Source organism: Dermochelys coriacea, chromosome 2 (assembly GCF_009764565.3).
Source record: "Dermochelys coriacea isolate rDerCor1 chromosome 2, rDerCor1.pri.v4, whole genome shotgun sequence".
Lineage (NCBI taxonomy): Eukaryota > Metazoa > Chordata > Testudines > Dermochelyidae > Dermochelys > Dermochelys coriacea.
Window position 1 is genome coordinate 121,239,627 of NC_050069.1, and position 26,453 is coordinate 121,266,079.

General features: G+C 42.4%; 2 protein-coding genes across 3 annotated transcripts in view; one reads left to right on the top strand and one right to left on the bottom strand.

Moving 5' to 3' along the window:
• The window catches only part of SLC22A23 (solute carrier family 22 member 23), a 172,638-nt gene extending 160,648 nt beyond the window's left edge, over window positions 1-11,990 (top strand). For both annotated transcript variants that reach the window (XM_038391744.2, XM_038391745.2), the window contains one exon: window positions 7,654-11,990. In XM_038391744.2, coding sequence (XP_038247672.1) covers window positions 7,654-8,002 — 349 coding nt within the window. In that variant the 3' untranslated portion in view covers window positions 8,003-11,990. The remainder of the gene's footprint in view (window positions 1-7,653) is intronic.
• Window positions 11,991-17,141: 5,151 nt separating this feature from the next.
• On the bottom strand, window positions 17,142-26,375 carry PSMG4 (proteasome assembly chaperone 4). The gene is made up of 3 exons (XM_038393448.2): window positions 25,986-26,375; window positions 23,360-23,435; window positions 17,142-17,823 (listed from the first exon to the last, which is right to left on the bottom strand). The coding sequence occupies exons 1-3, from the start codon at window positions 26,208-26,210 to the stop codon at window positions 17,702-17,704; spliced, it is 423 nt and encodes a 140-aa protein (XP_038249376.1). The 5' UTR covers window positions 26,211-26,375; the 3' UTR covers window positions 17,142-17,701.
• Between the last annotated feature and the right edge of the window lie 78 nt (window positions 26,376-26,453).

The following is a 26,453-nucleotide window of genomic DNA, read 5'->3' on the forward strand; positions in this document are numbered from 1 at the left end:
CTATAACAGGGTTAAAAAAAAGAATTAGATAAGTTCATGGAGAATAGATACATTTATGGCTATTATCCAAGGTGGTCAGGGATGCAACCCTAATGCTCTGTGTCTGACTGCCAGAAGCTGGGAATGGACAGTTTTGATCATTCCCTCTGACGCATCTGGCACTGGTCACTGTCAGCTGTCAGAAGACAGGATGCTGGATGGACTGTTGTTCTGAGCCAGTATGACCGTTGTTATATTCTTAACACATTTGAGACAAAAGTGTGATTGCTAAGCTGATGATATGCCTTTGCTCAGGTGTCATGAAATAGGCATCTGGCCATTTCTCCCTCACGCCCTTTACAGGGCAGTTGTCTTTATGAAATACCACCCATAATGCATTGCAATTTGGCAAAGCATCTTATTTACAGGACTTGACCTATATTCAACTGATGCTCCAATCAGAGTCTTGTGGGAGGGCATAGTAAGGGAATTGGGGGAGTCATTGGGTTTTTCAAACTAATTCTTTATTCATATTTTGTTTGTGAGGAAAAATAACATCAATATTAAGGTGCTTACAAGTAGATTGGCTGTTGTATGATTGCTACCATGACAATCAATAGCATTTGCCAACACTTCTACACTGTTTTCAATAAGTAAAAGGTTGTTTTTGAATAACCCCAACATCAGGTTCCAAGAATTTATCTTTTCCTGCTAGAATCTACAATATATGTTTCAGAGACCTAAAGACTCTCAGGAATAACACAAATATTTATTGTTGAGATCCTTATTACCCTGATATGTTAATGCTCGTCAGCCCTGATTCATCATTGAACAGTTCTAATTCCTTGTGCCAAGGAGTTCATTAAAAAGCTCCTTTCAAACACTGAACTAAAGCACTAAATGAAGTTGATAATCCTCCTCCAATAAGCATGATGACAGAGCCTCTGAGGGTTGTGCTACTTACCAAAGAGACCAAGGTTTTAGAAAGGAGTTGATTGGGAGACTGTTTTGTTTTTCTCCCTTCTTTCCCTCCCCTGCCAGTTTCTAAAAGGGGGAGAACAGTACCGGTTCCTAGATCCCTGAGGATAGGGAGTAACTACATATTGCTTGGCCTTGGCATTGCTAATTTTTCTGTTAGTTCGTGTACTACTTCCCCCTCCCTACTGATAGCAGCAGTGAAGAGAAAAGGTATGTGGGAGGAACAGTGGGGATTTTAGCCATCAGCCACTGTCCACTGATGGCTCTAACTAAAGTAAATTCCCAGTGGAGATGAGGAGAGTGGAGATTGCTGAGGTTAAAATCAAATAATCACATCAGGATTTTAAATCACAGCACTTCACACAGTGGAGTAAGACTGGGGCTCTAAGGCACAACTGCAATACAAAAAAATAATCTTTTCAATAATTGAAAGGGTTTTTTGTTCTCTGACCCATTGTCACATCAGACCACTTGCATTAGAAAGGGTCAAACACTTGAGAAAAACTAAGGTGGGATTAAAATTGCTCTTTTGTGCTTCTAAATATTAGAGAGAGGTGCAAGCCATATTCCTGGATTTAGTTTCACTTCAGTGAAGAATTTCTGAGATAATATTTTGCTATTGTTATTTTAAACTCTTATTAGTAAAGTGTTCTGGTGATGTTTAAAACTCTAGTAGGCCAGAAAAAGTTCTAAAATATGAATAGGGAAACCTTTAAAGACTACCAATTTTGAACCAGGCTCTTTCAATGTTTGTACCATTGAGGATTACAAGAGCAGTTTTACAGTCTTATAAATTGTCCTCTTGTACTATTCTCGCTCTTATTAGCTTACATAAATGTGAGCAAAGCCTACTCTCTAGTGGTAATACAGAGAATGGCAGAAGTCAAATATAGTAGCTGCTTTCTTAAGATCTGATATGATGTAATGTAATCTTTGGAGGATATACATTAATTAAGACTGAAAAAGCCACATGAGGAAGCTATTTTACAAATTGAGAAATTGAGGGAGAGGTTTGATTTGTCCAAGGCGTTGCAGTGTGTCCATTTCAGACGCCCAAACCATAGCGTGAAACATTAGGCCGTAGTCTATTAATATTCAAAATGTTAGAAAAAATTGAAACAAAAAACTGCACCATCACATCTCAGGAAATGTCTTGAGTGAGGAAGAACAATATCTAGGAATTGAGCACCCCAGAAAAGTTCGAAATCCTGCCTGCTGTCATACCACGCATGAGAAATAAAAGTGCAGCACACTTTTGTAGTTCACTTTTCAACATAGTTGTTTGATTGCTTCACTCATGCATGTCTATTGTACATGTCAGCAAGGAAAATATCTGCAAATGTTGAATTGACATTATTTTGGATTATAAAAAAATGCAACAAAAAATAAATAGTATAGTGTTTTCAAGCATTGATGGTGCTCTCTGATTTTGTTTCTAGTATACATAGTCTCTGAGAGACTCTCTCTCTGACTTTATTTTTTTTTCCCTCTGACTTCAACTACAGTGCTACTTGATATACAATGAATCTAAAATTGTTCCTTCTCCCTTAGTTTTCCTTGCGATGCATTTAAATTCCTCATTTAAATGCCTTTAAAATCCAGGTGAGCATTTTTTTTTTCCAGTCTTTGAGGTACAATACTGAATAGATGACGGGTTCTCAAATTGGGGGTCATGACCCCTCAGGGGGTTATGAGGTGGTTCTGTGGGGGTCATGAGCTGCCAGTCTTGAGCCCACATTAAATTACATTTTAATTAACTCCCTTGTTTTTAATTGGGGGGGAGGGCGCAGCATGTCGTCACACTCAGAAGCTTCCCATGTAAAAGGGGTCACCAATACAAAAAGTTTGAGAACCACTGACTCTGTGGACCTGATTTCCCATTGCCCTGTCCCTAGCGTAGTCATGTGCACCAGTACAAAATGAGCATATCGTGCTGCTGTGGTAGAATTTTACACCCTCTTTGCACTAATGTAAATGACTGCACAATGTGCAGGGCAAAGGAGAATCAGCCCTTTGTCCCTATTGCACCAATTTGGGGCGTGGTCCTGCTAATATGTCTGCATTTGAATACCTAGTCCTGTGGGACTACCCTTTCGAGTATAAATTCAGAAAGTTATTTAAGTGTGATGGGGGGATTTAATTGCAGAAACAATAGATTTAGGTAGGTTTTAATTTTTCAGTGAAAAGTTGGCTAAAGCTTAATGCCAGACCCCAAAATTTCTACTACCAACACAAAATCCAGTAAACCCTGCAAAAATCCAGTTTCTTTTGTAAAAGCCTGGGGAAATCACTCTTTGTCTCTGGAAAATGAAAGCTAAATAATTAAACATTGCAAGGAGGGATTGCTTTGCTCTTGTCTGCTGATCTGAGCAGCATATTTTTGGTGTCCTACACTTCCTGCACTTAAGCAGCCCAGCTGTAAATCCATGGATACTGAAAAGATCTGGGATATGGGGATTAGCTTTTGAGCAAGATGGCTGGTGGTCAGAGAAAATCTAGAAATCAGAGATTTATAGTGCTAGGTTTTGTTTATATCGTAGTGTATAACCTATATAATGGTAATAAAAAATGTAGCAGTGTGGATTACCACCGAATTTGAAGTTTTAATTGGGTGGGAAAGGGAGGAAATTGAGCACGGGGAGGACTGGAACATGTAGACTCACAGGAAAGTACTGTCTGTGCACCAAGGACATAGAATTTAAATGTAATGGGGCAGTATGCAGGTATCAGGCCTTGAAAGGGTACCACAGAGGGTGTTATGGGTCTTGGGATCATCATGCTGTTGCAGTAGTGGAGTGACACAGACACAAAAGCTGTGGCTGACAAGTGACTGAGTTCTGTGCTGAGAGAGGGTACGGGAGCACAGCAGAGAAAAGTGCAAAAGAAAATGGGAGTTACTGGGAAACTTGCTACTGGGTTTCAGGGCAGGGGACAGATAAGCCCTATCCAGCAGCCTGAGGGAGAACCTAAAGTTGTTGTTGCTGCACTGAGGACCCATTGTAAGGTGAAACCAGTCCTGGGAACAACTGCTTAGGGTCAAAGCTGCTGTCAGAGAAAAGTGCCTGAGGGAATCCACCTGCATCTGGAACAGCCATTCTACCTAGACTGTAGGGCTGGAATTTTCAAAGGGGCCCAGGGGGCTAGTTCTGATTTGCAGGCATGCTGAGCATTCACAGCTGCACTTGAAGTCAGTGAGAGCTGTGCTCTGAAGATATGAAGTGCTATGTAAGGATAAGTACTCGGAAAGATCAGGTCCTAAGTGTCTCAGATTGGGCAACCAAAATTAGTGTATACTTTTGATCTTGCATCCGATGAAGTGAGCTGTAGCTCACGAAAGCTTATGCTCTAATAAATTTGTTAGTCTCTAAGGTGCCACAAGTACTCCTTTTCTTTTTGCGAATACAGACTAACACGGCTGCTACTCTGAAACCTACTTTTGATCTTAATCTCTCTGCATAGGTGGCAGCCCCCCATCAGCTCCCCCTCCTCCCCCAGTGCCTCCCACCCACCAGCAGCCTAATCAGTGCCGCCTCCTCCCTCCCCATGCCTCCTGCCCAACGCAATCAGCTGTTTCATATGGTATACAGGAGGTTCTGGGGGACGGGGGGAGCGGAACTGGGCAGGCAGAGGCAGAGCGGGAGGGGAGGAAGAGGTGTGGTGGGGCCTTGAGGGAAGGGGTGGAGTGGGGGCAGAGCAAGGGGTCCAGCACCCCCCAGCACATTGGAAAGTCGGCACCTGTGTCTCTCTGTGCCATAATTCCCCATCACTAAAACAAGGATAATGATTCCCCCCACCCACCCCACCTCACAAGGGTGTTGTGATTTATTTTCACAACGTTTATTGTTTGTGGAGCCCTTAGATAGCATTGTGATGAGCACCATAGAAAAATCTATGAGGACGTTTAAAATTGTCTTCAGAGATGGGTTTGAATAGAGAGAAGTGGTCCATACATTGAACAGTGAAAACAAAATTTTGAAGAGCTGCTCATTCAGTGAGCACCATCATTCTGTGCACTGAGTGAGGCAGGGATCCTGTGAAAACAATAAAATGTGATCATGTAATTCATGACTGTATCATAATGTTCACACAAAAGGGGACCGAATTAAGTTTGCCCAGATAACTTTAATTCTGATATTTCCTAACTTTTTTGAGTACTTGACTTTGCACCCTAAATAGGGTTTATTTTACGGTGTTTTTGTGTGTGTAATCTAAGGGCATCTCTACACCAAAAACTTAAGTGGAGTTATATTGGGTCAATTTACAGTCACTGATGCATGTCTAGACTACCCTCCTTGGATCAATGGTGTGTGTCCTCACCAGGAGCTCTTCCACCGACCTAAGAGGGGCAGTGTGGAGAGCTAAGAGCCTGGTCTCCCAGCAGACTGCTCCCCACCCCGGCTCCCTGTTCGCTGACGGGAGCGTGGTCTGGCTGCCCAGGGCTTCTCGCCCCAGCTCTCACGCTGGAGAGTGGGGCTCTAGCTGGAACTGTGAAACTGACAAGAGAGCTAACAGCTAATGTAAATAATGCAGTGTCTACACAGACAATGTCGCCCTAACTACACCGACATAAGCGCTACGCCTCTCATGGAGGTAGAGTTATGATGTCAGTGTAGTAGGGCACTTACATCAGCGGGATAAGGCTGTAGTGTAGACACTGACATATTTAAGTCGAAGTAAGCTGCCTTACGTTGATCTAGCGGTGTAGTGTAGACCAGGCCTAAATATATGCCAGTGTTCGTTATAGTGTAATGAACTATTTATAAAAATGGTTTGGCTTAATAAATGCACCTTTTTGTAATCTCAAAACATTTCAGAAATGCTAATTAACCTTCACAGCACCCTTGGTAGGTATTGTCTCCATGTTTCAGATAACATTGCTCTGCCTCAACTTCCCTATGTGACTCGTCCAAAATCACACAGTCAGGAACAACTCTTAACTTCCTGTCCTCCGTTCTGACCACTAGACAGTGCTCTTTTTTTTTAAAAAAATCTACATTTTCTTACTGTCCCAAAGTATTTGCATCCAATAGCACAGCGCTTTATAGAAGAGGGATTTCAGAAGCTAGTATTTCATATAGCAGATCAAATCTAATATCGTGTCTCCATCAGTAGCCCATGTAAAATACTGCAGAGGCAACAAAAGCCCTCCCCTGCACTGAATAATGCACCAATAATTTGTTATTGGGCTTCCTTTGGTCTTGTCTAAACTAGAGATATTTATCATGCTAAGGGAAGTGTGGTTTCCAGAGCATGATTGGACATATCTACATGGGGGAAATTTCTACAGAGTTGTCTACACACACAAGTTTTACCACTTTAATTATAAGGGGTACAGCTTCACCGCCCCACCCCCTTTGTATGGACAAAGTTATGCTGGTATAAAGGTATTTTTCTATAGTAGATTTCAAACTGCTTTACAAAGGAGGTCACTATAGAGTCATAGACTTATTGCCAGAGGGACCATCAAATCATCTTGATTGACCTGTACATCACAAGCCACTAATCCTGCCCAGTTGTCACTACAATGAGCTGAATAACCTGCATTAGACTGAATTATTCCAGCTCTCCAGATACTATTGTGCGCCAAAGGCGGAGAATAGAGGGACTGAGGTGCTCCAGTGCCTGAGGCTCCTGCAATGGCAGGGAATTGATTGGTGAGATACAATTATCCCCATTGTACAGATGAGGAGACTGAGACATGGAGAAGTTAAGTGAAGTTCCCAGAATCACCCAGCAAACAAGTGGCAAAGCCAGGTATAGACTCTTCCCGTGTGGGATTGGGAATAAACAATCCTAGACTAAAGCAATTTATAGCCGTATAACTGCATCCCTGCTAGGAGCCATACCTGTAGAACTATTTCAGTAAACAGTCACCACTCCCCCCCCCCCCCCAACAAAACCAGTACCATAACTGTGTGTAATCAGGCCTGTTTTTAAAATAATTTACAGTCATAGTGTAGACTTAGTATAGATTGGCCTGACCCACTTTTAATGAAACTCTGTCAAGATCACATTGGATTCTGGTTCTGTAAAAGCAGGGCGGAGTGCCTTAAGTCATCTAATCAGGTCTACACAATGGCTCTAATAGGGTTAAAACCAGTTAGAAAATTACCCCAGCACAGAGAAGCCATGCACAACAATGCCCAAGGTACTTGACATGGGTGTGAAACACAGCTTGGATGGGACTTGCTTTCAGTAGGGCCAAGTGTTAGTTTAGGCTGAACCATTTCAGCCTGCATCAGTTTAGTGACAGCATGGGCAGCACTGAGTCAGTTCAGACTGAAGCCATTCAAGTAGTTCACCTCCTGCTGTCCCACAGTGCGCAGGAGACCTTTCAGAATCTGCTGAAATCCATCATTGCTGGGAGATGCGCTGGTCATTGTAGCTCAGGTACCTAGAGAACGTTGCAAGTGAGACTGTCTATACCAGCTCTGGGGTGAACCTGGGCAAAGGAGCAATGGTTCAAACATGAGCATGGACACACTGAGCCATCTGCACTTCATGCAGGGCAGTTCAGTTAGGAATGGATCAGGTGGCTGGTGTAGACAAAGTCGTCATGCTTTGAGAATGAGAATGTAAGCTTTGCTGACCTCTGCAGCCACTGTTTGTTTGTGTTTTTGTTTGGTTGGGGTTTGTTTTTTTTTCAAATACACAGCTGCTATATTCTGTATGTGTTGAGACTGTTTGTCTTTGTAGGGGAGGTGGACTCGGACTTGTCCTGGCCAGTGCAGGCTTTGGTATGCTGACTGCACCTATAATGGAGCTTCATAACCAGAAAGGCTACTTTCTGCATCATGTGATCTTCGCCTGCTGTACGCTCATTTGCATCATCTGTATTCTTCTCTTGCCGGAGAGCAAGAACCAAAACCTGCCTGAGAACATCCCAGATGGCGAACATTACACCAGGAAGCCCCTCCTGCCACACAAGAAAGGGGAGCAGCCCTTGCTTCTGACAAACTCTGAACTCAAGGATTACTCTGGCCTCCATGATTCATCAGCTGTGGGTGACGGGGTGTCTGAGAATACCACTGCCAATGGGATGTAACTGGGCAGATTTTTTTATTTTATTTTATTTTTTTGGGAGGAGCACTTTGGGTGGAGGTGTTTTGCATAGGTTTGCAGACCAGTGATGGAACAGATGGATACATGGGGGAATTCAACTCTGCTGCTAAAGTCATTTATTGTAAGAATCTTCAACTGGTGTGCAAATTACTTTTGCAAAGGTTATGAGGGAAAATAACGCATCTGAGAAAAGAACTGGCCGGAGATAACCCTTCCAAACTTTCCTTTCCTGGAATTAAATGTTTGTATTTATTTTGATTATTATTTTAAAGAAGCACTTTACTCCCTTTTCCTTTCATTGATCACATGAATGAAGCCATCTTATTTCAAGAGGTGAAGCCATTCCAAAAAAGAAATGGTGTGATGTTTTTTGTTTTCATTTTTGTTTTTTGTGTTTTGTTAAAGGAAAGAGGTATCTCTGCTGCAAAGTTGAATCCACTGAAATTTACTCTAGCGCAACATTAGTTCTGCCTGTCTAGAAAGTCAAATCCCCCAGGTTGCCTGCTCTGTTTGTACAAACAACACAAAACCTGTTGTGATTCAAACTCTGACTGCATTTGATTTAGCATAAATTAAGTTTTAATAGTGTCCCCATATGTATTTAAGTTATTTTCTAAATTAGAATTGATTTTATACTGTAGTTAAAGCAGTCAGCAAAATACTACACAAATTAGCTTAGTTTTTCAATCAGGATCAGCCTTGTACATTATCACAGTCAGCTCTTTTAGAGATTTCCTGCAAGTGATTAATAATAATATAAACAACGGAAATGTGTTGACCAACAGTGATAAAATTAGTTTTACCAAGAATGGTTTTAACTAACAGGAGGTCCAATATCTGTGTCCTAGTGTTCCAGAGAATATTTTTGGTTAAAGGAGACAAAATGTAGGAGTATTGGCTACAATCTAAAATGCTTGCTCCAAAAGGGAGTTTAGCTGAAATTTCCACTAGTACAAGAGCTGTGACATTGCATGCCCTAATTGTTTAAAGCCTATTCTTATTTAAATGTATAAATATTTGAGTGACTATTAGAAGAAAGGGGAATGAATTGATTATTTAAATAAATACTGAAGATGGAAAAAAAAAGAAAGGGCTGCTTAAAATGTTACTTAAGTAGAGGTCAAGAGGGCACTTCCTATGAAATGGGTCATCTTTAAATATACATTTTAAAACCTCCTATCCCAGCCAGAATTGTAATTACTATATATTTTCCTGTCTCTTGTTTGCTATTTCTGACCCAAGAATGTGCTCTTGTAAACTCTCCCTTTAAAAAAAAAAACAAAAAAACCCAAAACACTATAGAATCACTTTTTTGATTAAAGTAATTTAAAATGCCTCTGCTTAGTAAAGTAAGAAGCAAATCGTTCATTTATTGTAAAGATGGCTTCTTGATAATAGCGGGGTGACCTCCTTCTTCCAGTCCCCAAGCCAGCAACAGATTTGCATTGGCCATCAGATTTTGATTCTTGTTGTGTGAATGTCTTAAGGATCTAGTTAATACAAGGACATTCTGATCTTAAAAGCTTTTTGTATCATTGTTAACAATACCCCCACCGCTACCTTCCTTACCTTATCCACTCAGGCCATGCATTTTTGATTTGCCCAAGTGGTACAGCCATTTAAATGAACAGTGCAGCAGGATGTGTAATGTTGTATTGAGCATCCATATGATTGCCACTTTGTTTGATGGACATCTTGCATTCATAGGCATGGAAAGGCTAATCTGCACTTTCCTCTTTTTCCCTGCCCCTTCTTTTGCTCTATATATTGTCTGTTAACTACTGTACCTACTATTACATCCTCCATTAGGCTGCCTTTGTCCTCTTGTAACCCACAAGAAATCAGCAAGTCTGTGAGCAGTGTACTAAGCCACACAGCTGCAGATGCTGATGAGTGCAAGAGGATGAGCAGGTCTGGAGAAGTGACAAAGATTGTTGTGGTTGGAAAATCAATGTTGTCTTTTGTACAGAGGATGTGGACATTTGGGTTCTTTTGGAACCACATAAGAAACACTGGACCAGTTGATGGTAATTTTGCCTGGAGTTACGCTACTGTTTTCATCTTAGACTTGCTGTGACAGCAACAGACCAATTTTTCTTACACTCTCTAGTTACTGAACGGTTTGAAAGTGGCCACCTCTCCTTTGTTTTGTTCTGCGTTCAGATTTTTGCAGTCTGCATTCACCTTGAAAATAAGGCCTTTCAGTTTGTGCAGTATTCATGTGCCAAATTAGTGTAATAACTTTTGCCTTTTATATGAAGCTTGTTACAAGCCACATATCAGGAGAAGTGGGTTTATATCAAAATCTAGAAAATGAAACAAATAATAATCAAGGGAAGGAGGCCTTGACACAGGAGAGCAATAGAGAGAGCAGAAGATTGTTTGAAATCAGGCATGCACACAGGCTCAGAGCTGTTACGCAGCACCTTGCAATCCATATACCACAGAACAGCTTTTTAGTTCATGGTCTCTGTGCATATATACTCAGGCTACAATACAAATCATGTAGACCTTTCACAAGCCTATTAGACGGATTGCATTTTGCACTGTTATGGTCCTGCTGTGTCATCTCTGTTGTCCACAGCACTTTATAGTTTCCTATTCTGGTGTTTTGCTTTTTCACTACAAACAGTCCCAGCAAAAAGAACTGTTTAAACATATCAGCCTATTTATATAAGAAATAAATACATTAGGTGACAGGAGCACTTGGCAATTTTTTTTAACTTAATTTTTGTGAAATTGACTTTTGTATTTTGTTTTGTTTTTTAATTTGCCTGAGATGAGGCATTTGGTACTGGTCCTTTAAAATGAGGTCCCAACACCTACGGTTTGCTTGACTCAGCCATAGCAAAGCCAGTAAGTAATAGTCTGTCTCGGTAGCTCTGTTATAGCTCATTTGAGAGGATGAAAGCCTGTTTTTTAAAAAGATATTAGCCATCAGCTTTTGTGGAGTGTATCTGAGGCTGGAAAGTTTCTGGGGAGAGACAGACAGGTACTAAATGATGCAGGAGGTTATAAACAAACATCAGTTTCCTAATGTGTTCAGTCTGGTTCTTTGTACGGTTGGGTACTCTGGCAGTTTTTTAACAACTGTCTGTCAAGCCATAAGCTTCTCAGTCATGGTTCTCCACAGCGCAGAGGAAATGCTTTTCTCAGACGACTACTGTTCCCAGTCAACGCAACAAGGAAATCATTCAAAGCTTTTCTGTCCATTTAGGCCCATTTCTTTCCATGAGCTCTCAGTTATTCTAGCACACTAGTGGGGTTTTTAGTTACCATTTAAGGGGTGTGTGTTTTTGTTTTTAGAATTTTTAAACAGAATGTGAAAATAGCATTACACTTGATCATTTTAAGGGGTGTTTTTTTCAGCAATGTTTCTATTGCCAAACACACTGAAAATAGATAAGACAGGAAAAATCATGTAATCTCTTTGCCACTTTTGAAAAGTGTTGTTTTGGTTAAGCAGGGTTTTGTTTTGTTTTAACATTGAAGTATTTTTCTTAAATGATGCCACTTCCTGGAGCCAAATGCTTCAAGATCACCAAATTGGAAGCAGAAGTGCCATTAAATGAACTCTGTGAATGTCAAATCAAATTGCACCTGTAGCTAGCACATAAAAGACAACACTTAAGTGCGGGTTGATCTCCCACACTTTAACTTTAAAAAAAAAAAAAAACCTCATTTTAACTGTATTGTGTGAAATGTCTTGGGAAAGGAGTACAGTGTGTTTGTCTAGTGGGTGAGACTTCCCTCCCCCCCTCAGTTTCTGATGAAGTTTTATTAAAGAATCGTGTTACTATATGTTTTGATCATGAGTAGTCTGGTGGTGCTTATTCATAGCACAAGCTTAAATCAAGTACTGAAAACAGTCTTACAAGCTAACTGTCTGCATGATGTTACATCTGTTGTACCTACTGAAAAACTTTATATGTAAATGTACAGAAATAAAAAGGTGTTGCCCCATTAGCATACTTCCTTTTGAATGTTTTTCTTGCCTTCAGTGGGATGAGTGTTTAACGCTGTGCTTTCCAAAATACCCCAGCTATTGAAGAAATTGAATGAAATTTTTAAAACCTCCCATAACACCACTCCTTTTTATTTAAAAAAAAAAAAAAAAAAAAGGATTCTCTAACTAAGGGTACTTCAGCCACCACTTGCCGCCTTAAGGTTGTACTTCAAGGAAGAGGTTATGTTGCAGCTGAAGCAGTTCTGCTGCTCAACTACATGTTCCATTTGCAGAAAAGACACAGCATGATCCACGGGCCTGGGACTCAAGACCAGGATTCTATTTCTGACTTGCTGTGCAACCTCAGACAAGTCATTTCACTCATCTGTGCCTGTTTCTCCTCCCATGCTTCGTCTGTCTTGTCTGTTTAGACTGTAAGCTCTTCAGGACAGGGGACTGTCTTACTATCTCTTTGTACAGTATCTCTATGCACTACTGTAATCTTACTGTTGCTAATAAAATTTCTTCTGGGTTCTAGAGTCCATGTGGAAGGAACCAAACAGTGTTGACTTTAGTTGGGGATAGACAAAGCATCCTTTTACAATAGGTTATTTCTGGGATCTAGCTGTACATAATAAGTAACATTTTCCACCTTCATAATTTCAGACAAGTCTGGATCCTGAAAGAGCCCAACCTACGGTGCTCTCCTTACTGCTACTGAATTTGGCTAAAATATCAAGGGCAAAAATATTGTTTCTTAGTTGGCTACTAACCCAGAGGTCAGGCCAGCTGACTCTGTGTGTCTGTGTCTCGAGATGTCATCCAATGCTTTAGTCAAACCTGAGAAGATAGCTGGCTTTTGGAGGATGAAGACCGCATACAGTTTGACAGCTTTGGTATGAGTATCACTGGCATATGCTATGAGGCTTCGGGAACCTTGATTGGTGATTGCATGTCACCTATACTATTGATGTATGCATTAATTCACCATGATTTCACAGAGGCTGGGAAGCTGCTGCTTTCACATCAGGAAAGCTGATTTGGTACATTTCATTTAGTTTTCCATTGCCTATATTGCCTGATTCCCTCAGTATATTATTGCTGTTTCCTTGCAAGCATCTGGCAAGGAAAATGGCAACTCATCCTTCTCACTTGCCTAAGGCAAGTGAGGTTGACACCATGACCCAAACTGTCATGAGTGCTCTGCTGAGTGAAACAGACACAATTTACATGTAGAATCATGCTGCATTTATGTCGCATTAGGGCCATATTTATCCCTTCCCCCACTAGGACCAGAGAAAAAGGAGCCTTCCCACATCTGTTGTGCATATTGCACAAGACCCAGGGACAATCGCAATCTCTGCACTTTTAGAAGCACAAGGATAGCTCTCTGCAGGGCCACACATTGCTCCAAAGAGGGTGGGGTGGTCCAACCCACCTCAACTAGCCAGGGAGCATCCTGCACTATCCAAAGGGATGCTTCAGCATACATGCTCCTACCTGAACACCAGTGGGGTGGGCAAGAAGGGAAAGTACAACCTGAGAGACAATCTCTCTCAGCTCCCCCAGGGCAATGCTGGCTCCATATTATGCCAGTGTGAGGCAGTATACTCCAGTGGCTAGGGCACAAGACTGGGAGGCAGGAGATACGGGTTCCTTGCTTTGACACTGACCTGCTGTCTGACATCTTGCAAGTCATTTCATCTCTCTGTGCCTTTGATTCCCCTCTGACCCTTTGTCTTGTCTATTTAAGATTTTAAGCTCTGAGGAAGGGGCTGTCTCTGATTGTGTGTGTATAGTGCCATGGGTCCTACACTCAGTTGGGGCCACAACTTGGTGCTATAATACAATTAGTTAAATCATATTGACTCCAACTCTGGCTAATTATAATTTAACCATTAGTGTATACGCTCTTAAGAAGAATTCACTCATTGTGTGGCCAGCAAAACAATGCTTGGTGAGGATGGAGTTTGTACTGTTCTGTCTAAAATACATTGCTTAGAAACACAGGTGGTGAATGGTGACCTGGGAATGAGACCACCTAGTATAGTACATAAATACACAACAGAAGGGTTAAGGCTGCTGATCTGAACTCAGTTTCCAGGCTTATCAATAAAAGCACAACCTTAGCTCTGAATTAACACAGCTTTTGGTTGATCATAGAAGTGTAGGATGGGAAGGGACCTAAGAGATCATTTAGTCCAGTCTCCTGCATGCAACATAGAACTAAGTAATAACTACTGACAGGTGTTTGGCTAACCTGTTGGTAGAAACCGCCAATGATGAAGATTCCACAACCTTCCTAGGTAATTTGTTCCAATGCTTAACTGCCATGACAATTAGGAAGTTTTTCCTAATGTCCAACCTAAACCGCCCGTGCTGCAATTTAATCTTATTGCTTCTTGTCCTATCCTCAGAGGTTAAGGAGAATAATTTTTCATCATCCTTCTGTAACAATCTTTTATGTACTTGAAATTGTTATGCCCCAACCCCCCCAGTCTTCTCCAGCCTAAACAAACCTAATTTTTTCACTTTTTCCTCATAAGTTATGTTTTCTAGATCTTTTATCATTTTTGTTGCTCTCTGGACTTTCTTCAATTTGTCCACATCTTTCCTGAAATCTTGCACCCAGAACTGGATGTAATACTCCAGCTGATGACTTATCAGAATGAAGTAGAATGGAAGAATTACTTCTTCCAGAATGATGTTTGCTGTTTGTTTTTGTTTTTTTTAAAATAGTGTTACACTGTTGATTCATTTAGCTTATGATCCACTGTGACCTCCAGATCCCTTTCCTAGGCAGTCATTTCTCATTTTCTATGCATGCAACTGATTGTTCTTTCCTCAGTGGAGTACTTTTCATTTGTCCTTATTGAATTTTATCCTCTTTTTCAGACCATTTCTCTAATTTGTCCAGATCATTTTGAATTTTAATCCTGTACTCCAGAGCACTTGCAACCCCTCCCACCTTGGTATTGTCCACAAACTTTGTAAGTTTATGCCATTATCTAAATCATTGATGAAGACATTGAACAGAAGTTGACCACCCCACTCAATATGTCCTTCCAATTAGACTGTAAACCACTCATAACTACTCTCTTGGAATAGTTTTCCAACCAGTTATGCACCCACCTTATAGTAGTTCCATCTAGGCTGTATTTCCCTAGCTTGTTTATGAAAAGGTCATGTGAGACAGTATCAAAAGTCTTACTAAAATCAAGATATACCATATCTACCCCTTCCCGCTATCCACAAGGCTTGTTACCTTGTCAAAGAAAGCTATTAGGTTGGTTTGACATTTTGTTCTTGACAAATTGATGCAGTTACTTATCACCTTATTATCATCTAAGTGTTTGCAAATTGATTACTTGCTCCATTATCTTTCCAGATACTGAAGTTAAGATTACTGGTCTCTAATTCCCTGGGTTCAACTGAGGCCAGGTGAAAGCATAGGTTGTGGTCCTTACCTTTATACTCTTATTGTAGAAATAGGGGCTGGCAACAGATACTATGTATTATAATTTATTTATCAAAAAACCTCTGAGCAGAGACTAGATATAACCAGAGGTTGAAGTTGTATTCTCTAAATAAGCGTTATTTGCTATATCTACTTTTTAACTACTGACCATGAAACCATAATAAACTAGTCTGAGATGGCTTTTCTAGAGCCTGCCAGCTTCTTTGTTTCCAGAGAGCTATTCTAGCAGCATTAATATTTTATACTTACAGTGGAGACTTTCCATGCACTCCAGCGTGAGGTTTGTTACTTTACAAATGGGGAAACAGGTTATGCAACTTCCTCGCTGTCACAGAGCAAGTCAGGGGTTGGACAGAAATAGAATTTGTATCTCCTGATCTTCAGTGCCCCACTGTTCAATCATGAGAAAATTCTGCCTTTGTGCTACTAGAACGTAAACCCTCAGGCTTTTTTAGGTAAGATTCTCATACACTACTTCAGAAACTCCCTTTTAATAATAGCTTGCATCTTTGTATAGCATCTTTCACTTAAGGATCTGAAACTGTTATTTAAGCTTTGAGAGATGACAAACCCCAGAGGGCTCAGTGAAGGGAAAGATGAAAAAAATCCTAATTTCCAGCCCATTTAGCATACTGACAACAATCACTGGGAATAAAGATTCATCTCTACAGCCATCAGATTTCCACTGGTCCCTTACATCAGTGTTTTTCAAACCATGGCATGTAAGGCGCTGGGTCGCCTTGCTCTGGTCAGCACTGCCAACCAGGCCATTAAAAGTCCTCATTAAAAGCTGAGGCAGGCTAGTGCCTACCTTTTCCAACACCACGCTGCACCGCGGAAGTGGCCAGCAGCAGGTCCAGGCTTCTAGGCATGCGCACTGCCCCCATCCTGAGCACCATCTCCACACTCCATTGGCCAGTTCCCAGCCAATGTGAGCTTTGTGAGGGGGGCAGTGCCTGCGGGCAAGAGCCATGTGGAGCCACTTGCAAGCCTCTGCCTAGGAGCCAGACCTGCTGCTGGCTGCTTCCAAGGCACAGCATCGTCCACCGTGTACCCTGGCTGCACCGTTGAAAAGGAGCCATTGGAGGTAAGTCTGTGCCCCAGCCCTGAACCCTCCAAAACCTGGAACCCCTTTCTGCACCCCAAACCCCTCATCCCCAGCCCTGTGCCCCCTCCCACACCCTGAACCCCTCATTCCCAGCCCTCACCCCTGCACCCCAACCCTCTTCCCAAGCTCTGAGCCCCTCCCACACCAAACCCCTCATCCCCAGCTCAGTTGGGTCACTGGCATCAACAATTTTCTTCAACTGGGTCCCCAGAAAAAAGTTTGAAAACCACTGCCTTACATAATGCCTGTGTAGAATTACTTATTCCAGTGCCCTTCATGTCAAACTACCCCACTGTATTTTCCCCTGTTTAACACCCTTCTAAAGTGAAGCTCTACTCTGAAGTGGCAGTGTGGTGCTACATGGCTATTGCATCTAACTCAGTGGTCGGCAACCAGCGGCACGCGAGCTGATTTTTAGTGGCACTCTGCTACCAGCCAGGGTCCCGGCTGCCGGCCTCGATGGACAGAACCCCGGGCCAGCAAAGGGCTGAGCGGGGCTGGCGGACGGAACCCCAGACTGGCAGCAGGCTGAGCAGCAGCAGACAAGACTCTGGATACATAGCACAAACTTACTAAGTAATAAAGCACACTTTAGGATCAACAATTTATTTCCTTTTCAGTGGAAAATTCCTTTCCCTTTGGAAAGAACACATTTCTGTCATTCTCCCACCATACTGCAAATGAAAGTCATGTCAATGTGACTTCCTTTTATTTAATTTGCTGATTTTTCACAACAGCATGCCAGGCTTTCACATAAGCACTAGAAGAGATTTGTTTTCTCTTGCTCTAATTATGATACATAGTATATTACATGTGCAACTAAAATAGAGAGAACATTCCCTGACTGATTACAATTTCTTGGTAGGTCAAGCTCCATGCATACACAAGTTTACAATATCTTGCTTAACTCAAAACATTCCTCCCTCAATCCCCTTTCTCTACCATCAGACAATCTCTAACAAAGCAGAGGAACTCAAAAAGTTTGGAAGAAATACATTTTTTAAGTTCTACTCAAGTTTGGCCCAAACAATTTTGTAAAACAAACACTAACAAACACTTCCAAAATATTAACTCAGTGTCTGTCAATATGGAAACCCAGTCAGTTTTTCTTTTTAAAAAAAGTAACAAATTAGCTTACAATGATGCAAAGTTAGAACTTCTCTGGAAAAGCCATCATTTCTTCCTTGATTCTGTTCTCTATGTGTAATGTGAAACTGCTGTCTGTATTCTGAAGATTGTAGCTGACGAAGATCTGTTTTTTAGTCTTACTGGCTAAAATACAAAACAAAGAACAGTCATCCGTTACTCAATCCTATATTAGTGCTGGTAGTAATCAAACATTTTATGGAGAGAAAGGAGGCAAGTTTTCCATTCCACAATACAAATGCACTGACCTGGAGGAACCACCTCTAAAGTAGTCTATAACCTATATACCTACTCAGTCTGGCTTGTTAGCTAAAAACCTTAGGTAGCAGATAGTGATGAGTGCTGTGTGGCAGATATGGCAGTTAAGTTAGGGCCTGATTCAAAGTAGTTAATGGAAAGGCTTCAATTGGCTTTGGATCAGGCTCTTAAACATAACGTAGTACAAGATAAATTATAGGTTATACTGGACTCCTTACCAGATTACACAAACTAAATTGAAGAGATAATTTATGCTCAAAGATGCTTTGGGAAGGCGGGGGGATAGAATTAAGTAATTAGACATTCAAAAAAGCCTAGTAGAAAAAATCTAGCATAATCTAATGATGAAGTAGATACCATATTACCTGATCTATGTACATTATATCAGTTATTTTCCATGGCAGACCTAACAGTGGTGGTTTAAAAAAAAATAAATCCCCAAATTGTGGAAAGATGGCTCTAAACGATCAGCAGGGGAATGGATGACGTGAAAACAAGTTACAGTATAGAAAACAGACTTCCTAATTTTGATAAAATAATACCTAGGCACTCATACAATGCCATCTTTAATGAACTGTGCAAACTAAGCAATGGGTGATATGTTGGGAAACCTGAGGGACAAAAATTGAGTTGCTCAAAATGGTAACTGGTGATAGGCTGAGATCCATAAAGGTATTTAGGCTCCTGTCACTGAAATAAATTGCAGTGTTATTGTAGCCCTTTTGATCCCAAGATGAGAGAGAGACAAGGCAGGTCAGGTAATACCTTTTTGGAAGTGAGGAGCCCTTGTAATCTTATTCATGGTGTCAGAGCCAGAAAAACTCAGGTGTTTTGAGCTACTGGTCCCATGGCCCTTTTGTATATACGGCCCAATCTGTCAAAGCACTTAAGTACAAACTTAAATGCTTTGCTGAATCATCACCTTAGTACATCACTCTCACGGATCTTGGGAGAAACACCAGTCCTCACTTATAGACATTCCCCCAACCTGAAGAAAATACTCACCAGCAACCACACAACAAAAATGCTAACCCAGGAACCTATCCTTGCAACAAAGCCCGATGCCAACTCTGTCCACATATCTATTCAAGTGACACCATCATAGGACCTAATCACATCAGCCACGCCATCAGGGGCTCATTCACCTGCACATATACCAATGTGATACATGCCATCATGTGCCAGCAATGCCCCTCTGCCATGTACATTGCCCAAACCGGACAGTCTCTACGCAAAAAAATAAATGGACACAAATCTGACATCAGGAATCATGACATTCAAAAACCAGTAGGAGAACACTTCAACCTCTCTGGTCACTCAACAACAGACTTAAAGGTGGCAATTTTGCAACAGAAAAGCTTCAAAAACAGACTCCAACTAGAAACTGCTGAATTGGAATTAATTTGCAAACTAGATACCATTAACTTGGGCTTGAATAGAGACTGGGAGTGGCTCGGTCATTATACAAATTCAATCTATTTCCCCATGTTAAGTATCCTCACACCTTGTCAACTGTCTGAAATATGCCATCTTGATTATCACTACAAAAGTTTTTTTTTTTCCTGCTGCTAATAGCTCATCTTAATGAATTAGCCTCTTAGAGTTGGTATGGCAACTTCCATCGTTTCATGTTCTCTGTATTGTGACAAAGCTCTGTCCTTGCCTCCATGGGTCCCGCGTTTCCTGGCAGATTTCGCTAGCCTCAGAGGCTCACTGTTACCCTCCACGTAACCCTTCTTTCGCTAGAGACAAGGGTCACAGTCTACTGAGCCATTTTTATCATAAGCCAGCGAGGGAGGTGAAGAGAAGTTATCCTTCCTTGAACAGTCTCTGTTGTCTCCCAGTCTCAGTGATTAAACAGGGGGCAAAGGTGTGGGGGGGGAGCCCCGGCCCACCCTCTACGCTGGGCTCTAGCCCAGGGACCCTAATAGTATCAGCAATGGTAGCTGACCTTTTAGAAACATGACATGTACAATTCCCTGGGCTACTTCCCCCACAGCAGCTCTTACTTCCTCAAGCTCCACTTCACCCTTACCTCAGGGCCTCCTTCCTTGTACCTGATATGGTGTGTACTACTCAGCCTCTCCAACCGCGCAACTTCTTCCCACAGCTCCTGACATGCACACCCACCTGACTGACTGGGAGGCTTTTAACTAATTTCAGCCAGCCCCTGATTGGCTTCAGGTGTCCCAATCAACATAGCATTCTCCCAGCCTTCTGGAAAGTTCTTAATTGGCCCCAGGTGACTTAATTGACCTGGAGCAGCTTCCATTTCACTTAACCTGGTACCAGGGATTTGTTTAGCCTGGAGCTAAAATATCTATCTCCCATTACTTTTCTATAGCCATCTGGCCTTGCCCCATCACAGTATGTATATACATCTTCTTACTATATGTTCCATTCTATGCATCTGATGAAGTGGGCTGTAGCCCACGAAAGCTTATGCTCAAATAAATTTTGTTAGTCTCTAAGGTGCCACAAATACTACTGTTCTTAGTACAAAAGTCATTCCTGAACACAAGGCCACAACTAAAAAGGGAAACAGCAAGAAAAATGATTGAAATGGCAATGGGAGAAAAATGTACACCACAGATTTCCAAAGAGGACAGACAGGTATCTTCCTTTCATATATTCTTTCACTTAGATCATACAGGAACAAATAACTTTTCTGTGTACCAAACTAGATATTCATTTAAGACAGGATTGTTCCCCAGAATGTTCCAAGGATTATCTTCTGTATCTTTAAAAAAAAAAAAAAAAAGAGTCAGGAATTCCTAAAAATCTCAATCCACCTCAGCCAGCTGGAAAATCAAGGACAGAAATACTGTACTCTTCTGAATTTCTCTTTTAAAAAGCAATTTTGAGGCAGTTTCATTATTATACCAATCAATTCAATTAACTTATCTTACATTCTAATAGAACGATCAACTTCCTCTTGGCTCAGTGAGACGAGGGAGCCCTATGAACTGCTTCTGAAATGGAATCATTTTCTTTTTAACAATTTGCACAACAACATTAATGGAATGTGGCTTGTTGCGCTAATATGCTACAACTTGAAAAACAAGCATCTCTGCCCTGGTATTGGCCCCTGTGGTACAAAGCCTCGTGTTATCATCAAGGCTTAAAAATTCTCACATTAAAAAACTGGAGTATTAATTCTAAACTGAAAGTTAATTAATCGCCACACCGCTTTAACCAACAGACTGAGTTCTAAATTACTTCTGCACCATGTCTGGCCTTAGTCGTCTGGAAGAGACATGAAATGGAGTTTCCAATGCTTGTGAACGCTACTGGTGTCTGGAAGAGACATGAAATGGAGTTTCCAATGCTTGTGAATGCTACTGGTCCCTTGACACTTTCTGCAAGAGTAGTCCTGTGTCCTGGTCGAAACTCCAATAGGACAGTTAAATCCTGCCCCCATCTAAATTGCCCTGCAGAGTCAACAGGATATATGCCCTGCTCATTATACTCCCTTGAAATGAGAAGAGAAGGGGAGAATTTGTACACAAAATACTACAATGATCTCTGATGTTACTCTGCCTCCTCATCCCCTCTTGAGGGGTGAGATCTGGAACTTCAAAGAACTGGAAGGGTTTGTGCCACTCAAGCTAGTGAAACATCGGCCCAGATCCTTAAAGGAATTAGGTACCTAACTCCCCTTGAAATGAATGTGTTCCTTTGAGGCTCTGAGCAGTAGTTCTACAGCTGGCTGATTCATTGCCACACAGAGCAGATGCCATTCCATGGAGCCTGCCTGCTCTCCTTTAACCTAGGCAGCATGACTAGCTCTTGAGCTGTACTGAGCACAGCAAGTCCTTCTACACAGCGGAAACGCTGGTTAACCAGCAATGAGATTCACAGCATCCTGATTCACAATCTCAACATTGCAATAGTCTTGGAGAAGAAAAGGTCCTGTAGGATTGGGAGAGGGCACAAACATGGAGGAGAGTTACTGCTCCCCAGCTCATGGACATAAAACTCCTGTTCTGACTACTTGTGCTCTCACCTATAACGTGGGTAGAGGGGAGCAGTCAGTTAATGGTTTCACTTTCTGGCCTACAGCACTGCTGTGAGCTATTAGACAGATGCCCCATTTCACTGGTGGGTGAGGTGATGCCTGTGTGCATACTTCCGGTTCCAAATGAGGTGTGTGGTGTGTGTGCATTTCCGTAAACCTGCAATCTGGGCCAATAATTTGTAGAGTGCTTTGGGATCTTTCTGGCTGAAGAGAGCTGTAGAAAAGTAGGATATAAAGGTAGCCTTTATTTACACATGCACAATTCTGCACATATGTGTGCAAGCATCGGTGTTTGCATCTGCAGAGTGTAGGCACATGCACATTAAGCTGTCTAATGCCTGTGCATGCACAGGCACTAGAATTTGTACGGAAGCAATGAAAGACTATTTAAAAGTGCATATGCAAGTGTTTGGGGGGAGGGAGTGGATAGGGAGAGGCCTACCTGAAAGTTTATTCCTGTCCTATATTAATCGCTAAACAAAACACGGGGATTACTGAAATGCAAAGCCCTCATTATATTTGTTATCAATAATGTCCCTCAGCAGCGGTGCCAGGAAATTCCTAGGATAACACTCCTATTACCAGCAGTGAAACCTAGTGCTTTCTGACTTTCAAACTCTGTAGTACAGTAGAACCTCAGAGTTACAAACTGACTTGTCAACCACACACCTCATTTGGAACCGGAAGTATGCAATCAGGCAACAACGGGGGGGGGGGGGCGAAAACAAACACAGTACTTTGTTAAACAAACTTCTAAAACAGTAAAGGGAAAGTTTAAAAAATTTGCAAGGTAAGGAAACTGTTTCTGTGCTTGTTTCATTTAAATTAAGACTGTTAAAAACAGCATTTTTCTTCTGTTTCAAAGCTGTTTTAAGATAATGTTCAGTTGTAAACTTCTGAAAAAACAACCGTAATATTTTGTTCAGAGTTACGAACATCTCATGGTTACAAACAACTTCCATCCTGATGTGTTTGTAACTGAGGTTCTACTGCAGTCATATAGGTGTAGAGAACAGTAGCACTGACTCAGTAAGGTATTTAAGCACATGCCTAACTTTAAGCAGGTGAGCAGTAGAAATGTGAAAAGTTAGGCATGAAGAATTCAAAGCCACAGAATAAAAGTTTTTCCTCAAGAATGATTCACTCTAATACTTTTGCTTTAACACAATGCAAGCTTCAAGCATGGTCAGACAATATTTAAGCTCATGTCTACATGAGACAAACATATGCCTCTTACTGAGAAGTCAGGCAACATTACTTGTAGTGATAACAAAGGTGCTTCATTGCCAAAGATGCGAGGTGAGAGCAAAAACAACCAAAGAATTTAAAGAGGATTCCCAAAAGTACAAGTGTATTATAAAACGTCTGAACCATTCAAGAACGCACCTAGTCGCTGGGCTAGAGAATTTGAGATGGTGTCAGAGGCATCTCCCAGGAGTGATGTAGACACTGGAATGGAGTCCTGAAAAGAAAGCAAAGAATGAGTTATTTATTCTGTACTAAAATTAGCTATTTTTTCTCTGAGGAAATGGCTGCAAGTAATAAGTCACAACACTACTCACTTTTTCTGTTTCGGTTTTAAAAAAGAGGAATCCCAAAAGACTTAGATTTCCTACAGTCATTTGAGTACCTATGTCCTACCATGTCAAGGTGAACTCCATCAAAACAACCACCACCCAAATCACAGTGTCTTTTATATTATATAAAGATGGTGGAGGGGAGTTTCAAAACACCAAGGAGCACTTACAATGAATTTGTAATTACACTGACTGATATTCCCAAATCCCTGAGGCACTTTTGAAAATCTCCCCTGGTGTCTACGGTTTTTTATACAGTGTATCCACTAAAATAGTCTTTAATTACACACACACCCATACTATTTCACAAATAATATTACAGTTTTTCCTACATAGTTTTTAAAAAAGAAAAATTCTATAATTTGGAAATACTTGAGTAGACACCACCTAAATATCCAGTCCCATTCAAAAATCCAATTCTGCAACCCTTGTTCACGCTGAGAAGTAAACAAGTAATTTCACTGAGACTAATCACATAATTAAGTATTACTTATTGAGGAGTGCACAACTGGGCCCTCACTGAGGCACTCCTATGAAGCCTGTCACTGAACAAACACTTCCTCATAGAAAACTTTACGCACTGGACACATTTTCAAGTGTGTGTACCACTGTGCATGGTCTGACTATGTCTACATTGCACTTAGACACCCAGAGCTGGCCTGTGTCAGCTGACTTGGGCTCGTGGGGCTTGGGCTGTGAGGATATTTAATTGCAGTATAAACATACCCTATGAGGAAAGTTTCCTACACAGTCCTGCCCATTTAAAGTGTGCTATATTGGCAGTAAATGATGAAGGACTCCTAACACAATGGGGTCTTGGTGCATACCTGGAGCTCCTAGAGGCTTCCGCAATCCAAATCGCAACACATAGCCACAGACTTTAAGGCTAGAAGGCCTGAGCATGTGGACAAGACGCACTTGGGAAAGAATTTGTTGTAGTAACTCAGAACCCTCCCCATCTATTGTCCCATCTCTGGCTTTTGGAGATATTTTTGAATTAATCAATTCAATCCCCATTTACTCGCTCAAAGAGGTATGGTTCCTTACTATGCAGTAAATAAGATGTACTCTTCCACAGACCTGTCTCATTCAATTCACAGATCTTGAATATGTTAAAAAAAATTACTACAGTCAAAATTGTCATGCTGGCACAGCCTGCTATGTCCCCCTTTGGAATACTTGCAAATTGTTGTCACATATATTGCAATTGTCAAAATCTACTACAGATGAGCAAAGTGCAATTTTCAAAGGCTTATGCTGAGCCAAATTAGCCAGCCAGTTTGTTGAATGGAACATTAAAATGGGAGTCAGGAGACCTGGATTCTAATCCTGGCTCTGCCGACTATCCTGATGCAAGATGTTGAGCTGTTGGGTCGCTCCAATTCTGTGCTTCAATTTCCCCATCCATAAAATGGAGATAACACTTACTTTCTCCTGCAATGCGCTGTGAGAGCTACAGAGGAAAAAATGGTCTAATACAACACCCACTGAAATCAATGGGAGTCTTTTTGGAAAAGGGGTTCAAATGGAAATGCTTGGGTAGTGTGTAGACTAGAAAAATAAATAGTGGGTAAAATTTTCAAAAGCACCTATTTAGGAGCTTAAATTCCATTACTTTCAATTAGACTTACTTTTAATAATGGGATGTAGGCTCCTACGGGATCAAATGCTTTTGAAAATTTTACCCCGGCCTGGTCTACACCTAAAACTTAGGGCTAGGTTATCTAAAGTTAGGTTGGCTTGGCTTCATTACAATGCATAGGGCATGCAGGCCTAGGTACCGCCTCTCAGAAAGGTGGATTTAATACAGCCACATAAGACCCCCTTCTATTGCTGGAGTAAGTGCCTATGCTACATCAGTTTTAGGTGGGAAATGATGTTTAAACACTGGGGGGGGGGGAAAGCTGCCTACCCCCAGCGGCTCTTGGTACAGCCCTCGTTGCGTTTACACTGTGCGACCAAGTTAGGTCAACCTAACCCCCAGTGTAGACACAGCTAAGTCAATCACCCTGGGATGAATTCTTCTGTGGATCTAGTTGTTGCCTCTGGAGGGGATGGGTTTACTATTCCCTCGCTGGAGCAGCCGCCGACTCTACAGTGCGCCGCTGGGGCCTACCCAGCCCCCACTGCACAACTTGGCCCCTCCACCCGGGTTTGCCATCTGTAGAACTGCATTAGCCCGCCCCATCCTCAGCTACCCCCTAGGCGGGCCAGGCCCCGTTCACACCATGTCAAAGGGGATCCGGCCTGTTTACCCGACGGTCTAAAACGTGGCAGCCGCTAAAACCCGCTTTGCGAACATCGTCCTCGGGGGACCGGGCCCGCCAGCCCCCTGCCAGCCCCGGGGGTCCCGCGGGGCCGGGGCTCTGAGCGAACGCCCCGGCGGAAAGGGAAGGAAGGCGGGGGCAGGAGGCCGGTGAGTGGGGAGCACTCACGTGGGGGCTGCACATGGCCACAGCCAGGCTGCGGAGCGCGGGCTCCGCCCCCACCCAGAGGAAGAGCGAGTCCCGCAGCCGCATGGCGTGGAAGTGCACGAGCTGCTCCCCCGCGCGCCCGCAGAAATCGTGCAGGGAAATCCCGGCCGGGGGCGCTCCCTCCGGCGCGCGGCGCAGGGACCCCGCCGCCTCCTCCTGCGGCGGCTGCTGCTGCTGCGGCTCCATCCGCCTCGCGCCCGGCCCCGCCTGCCGCTGCCAGGCCAGAGCAAACGATCCCCGAGCGCAGGCCTGGCCCTTGCCGCGCCCCGCGGCGGTGGGCAGGGGACCAAACCCGGCCCGCGCCACGGGGTGGTAGCTGGGCTCCTCCCCTCCCCCCCCCCCCCCCGCCCTGTCCCTCCAGGTTGTTCCCAGCTGCCCCGGCCTTATTCCTGCTCTCAGCCTTCACCCCCAGCTCCTGTGCCTGCAGCC

Bases quoted from the DNA above. Each gene is read 5' to 3' on its own strand.
- PSMG4 (XM_038393448.2), bottom strand. From the start codon at position 26,210: ATGGAGCCGCAGCAGCAGCAGCCGCCGCAGGAGGAGGCGGCGGGGTCC. The intron at 23,436-25,985 runs GTGAGTGCTCCC...CTTTCTTTTCAG, and splicing joins TGGCCATGTGCAGCCCCCAC to GACTCCATTCCAGTGTCTAC. The intron at 17,824-23,359 runs GTGCGTTCTTGA...TTTGTATTTTAG, and splicing joins TTCTCTAGCCCAGCGACTAG to CCAGTAAGACTAAAAAACAG.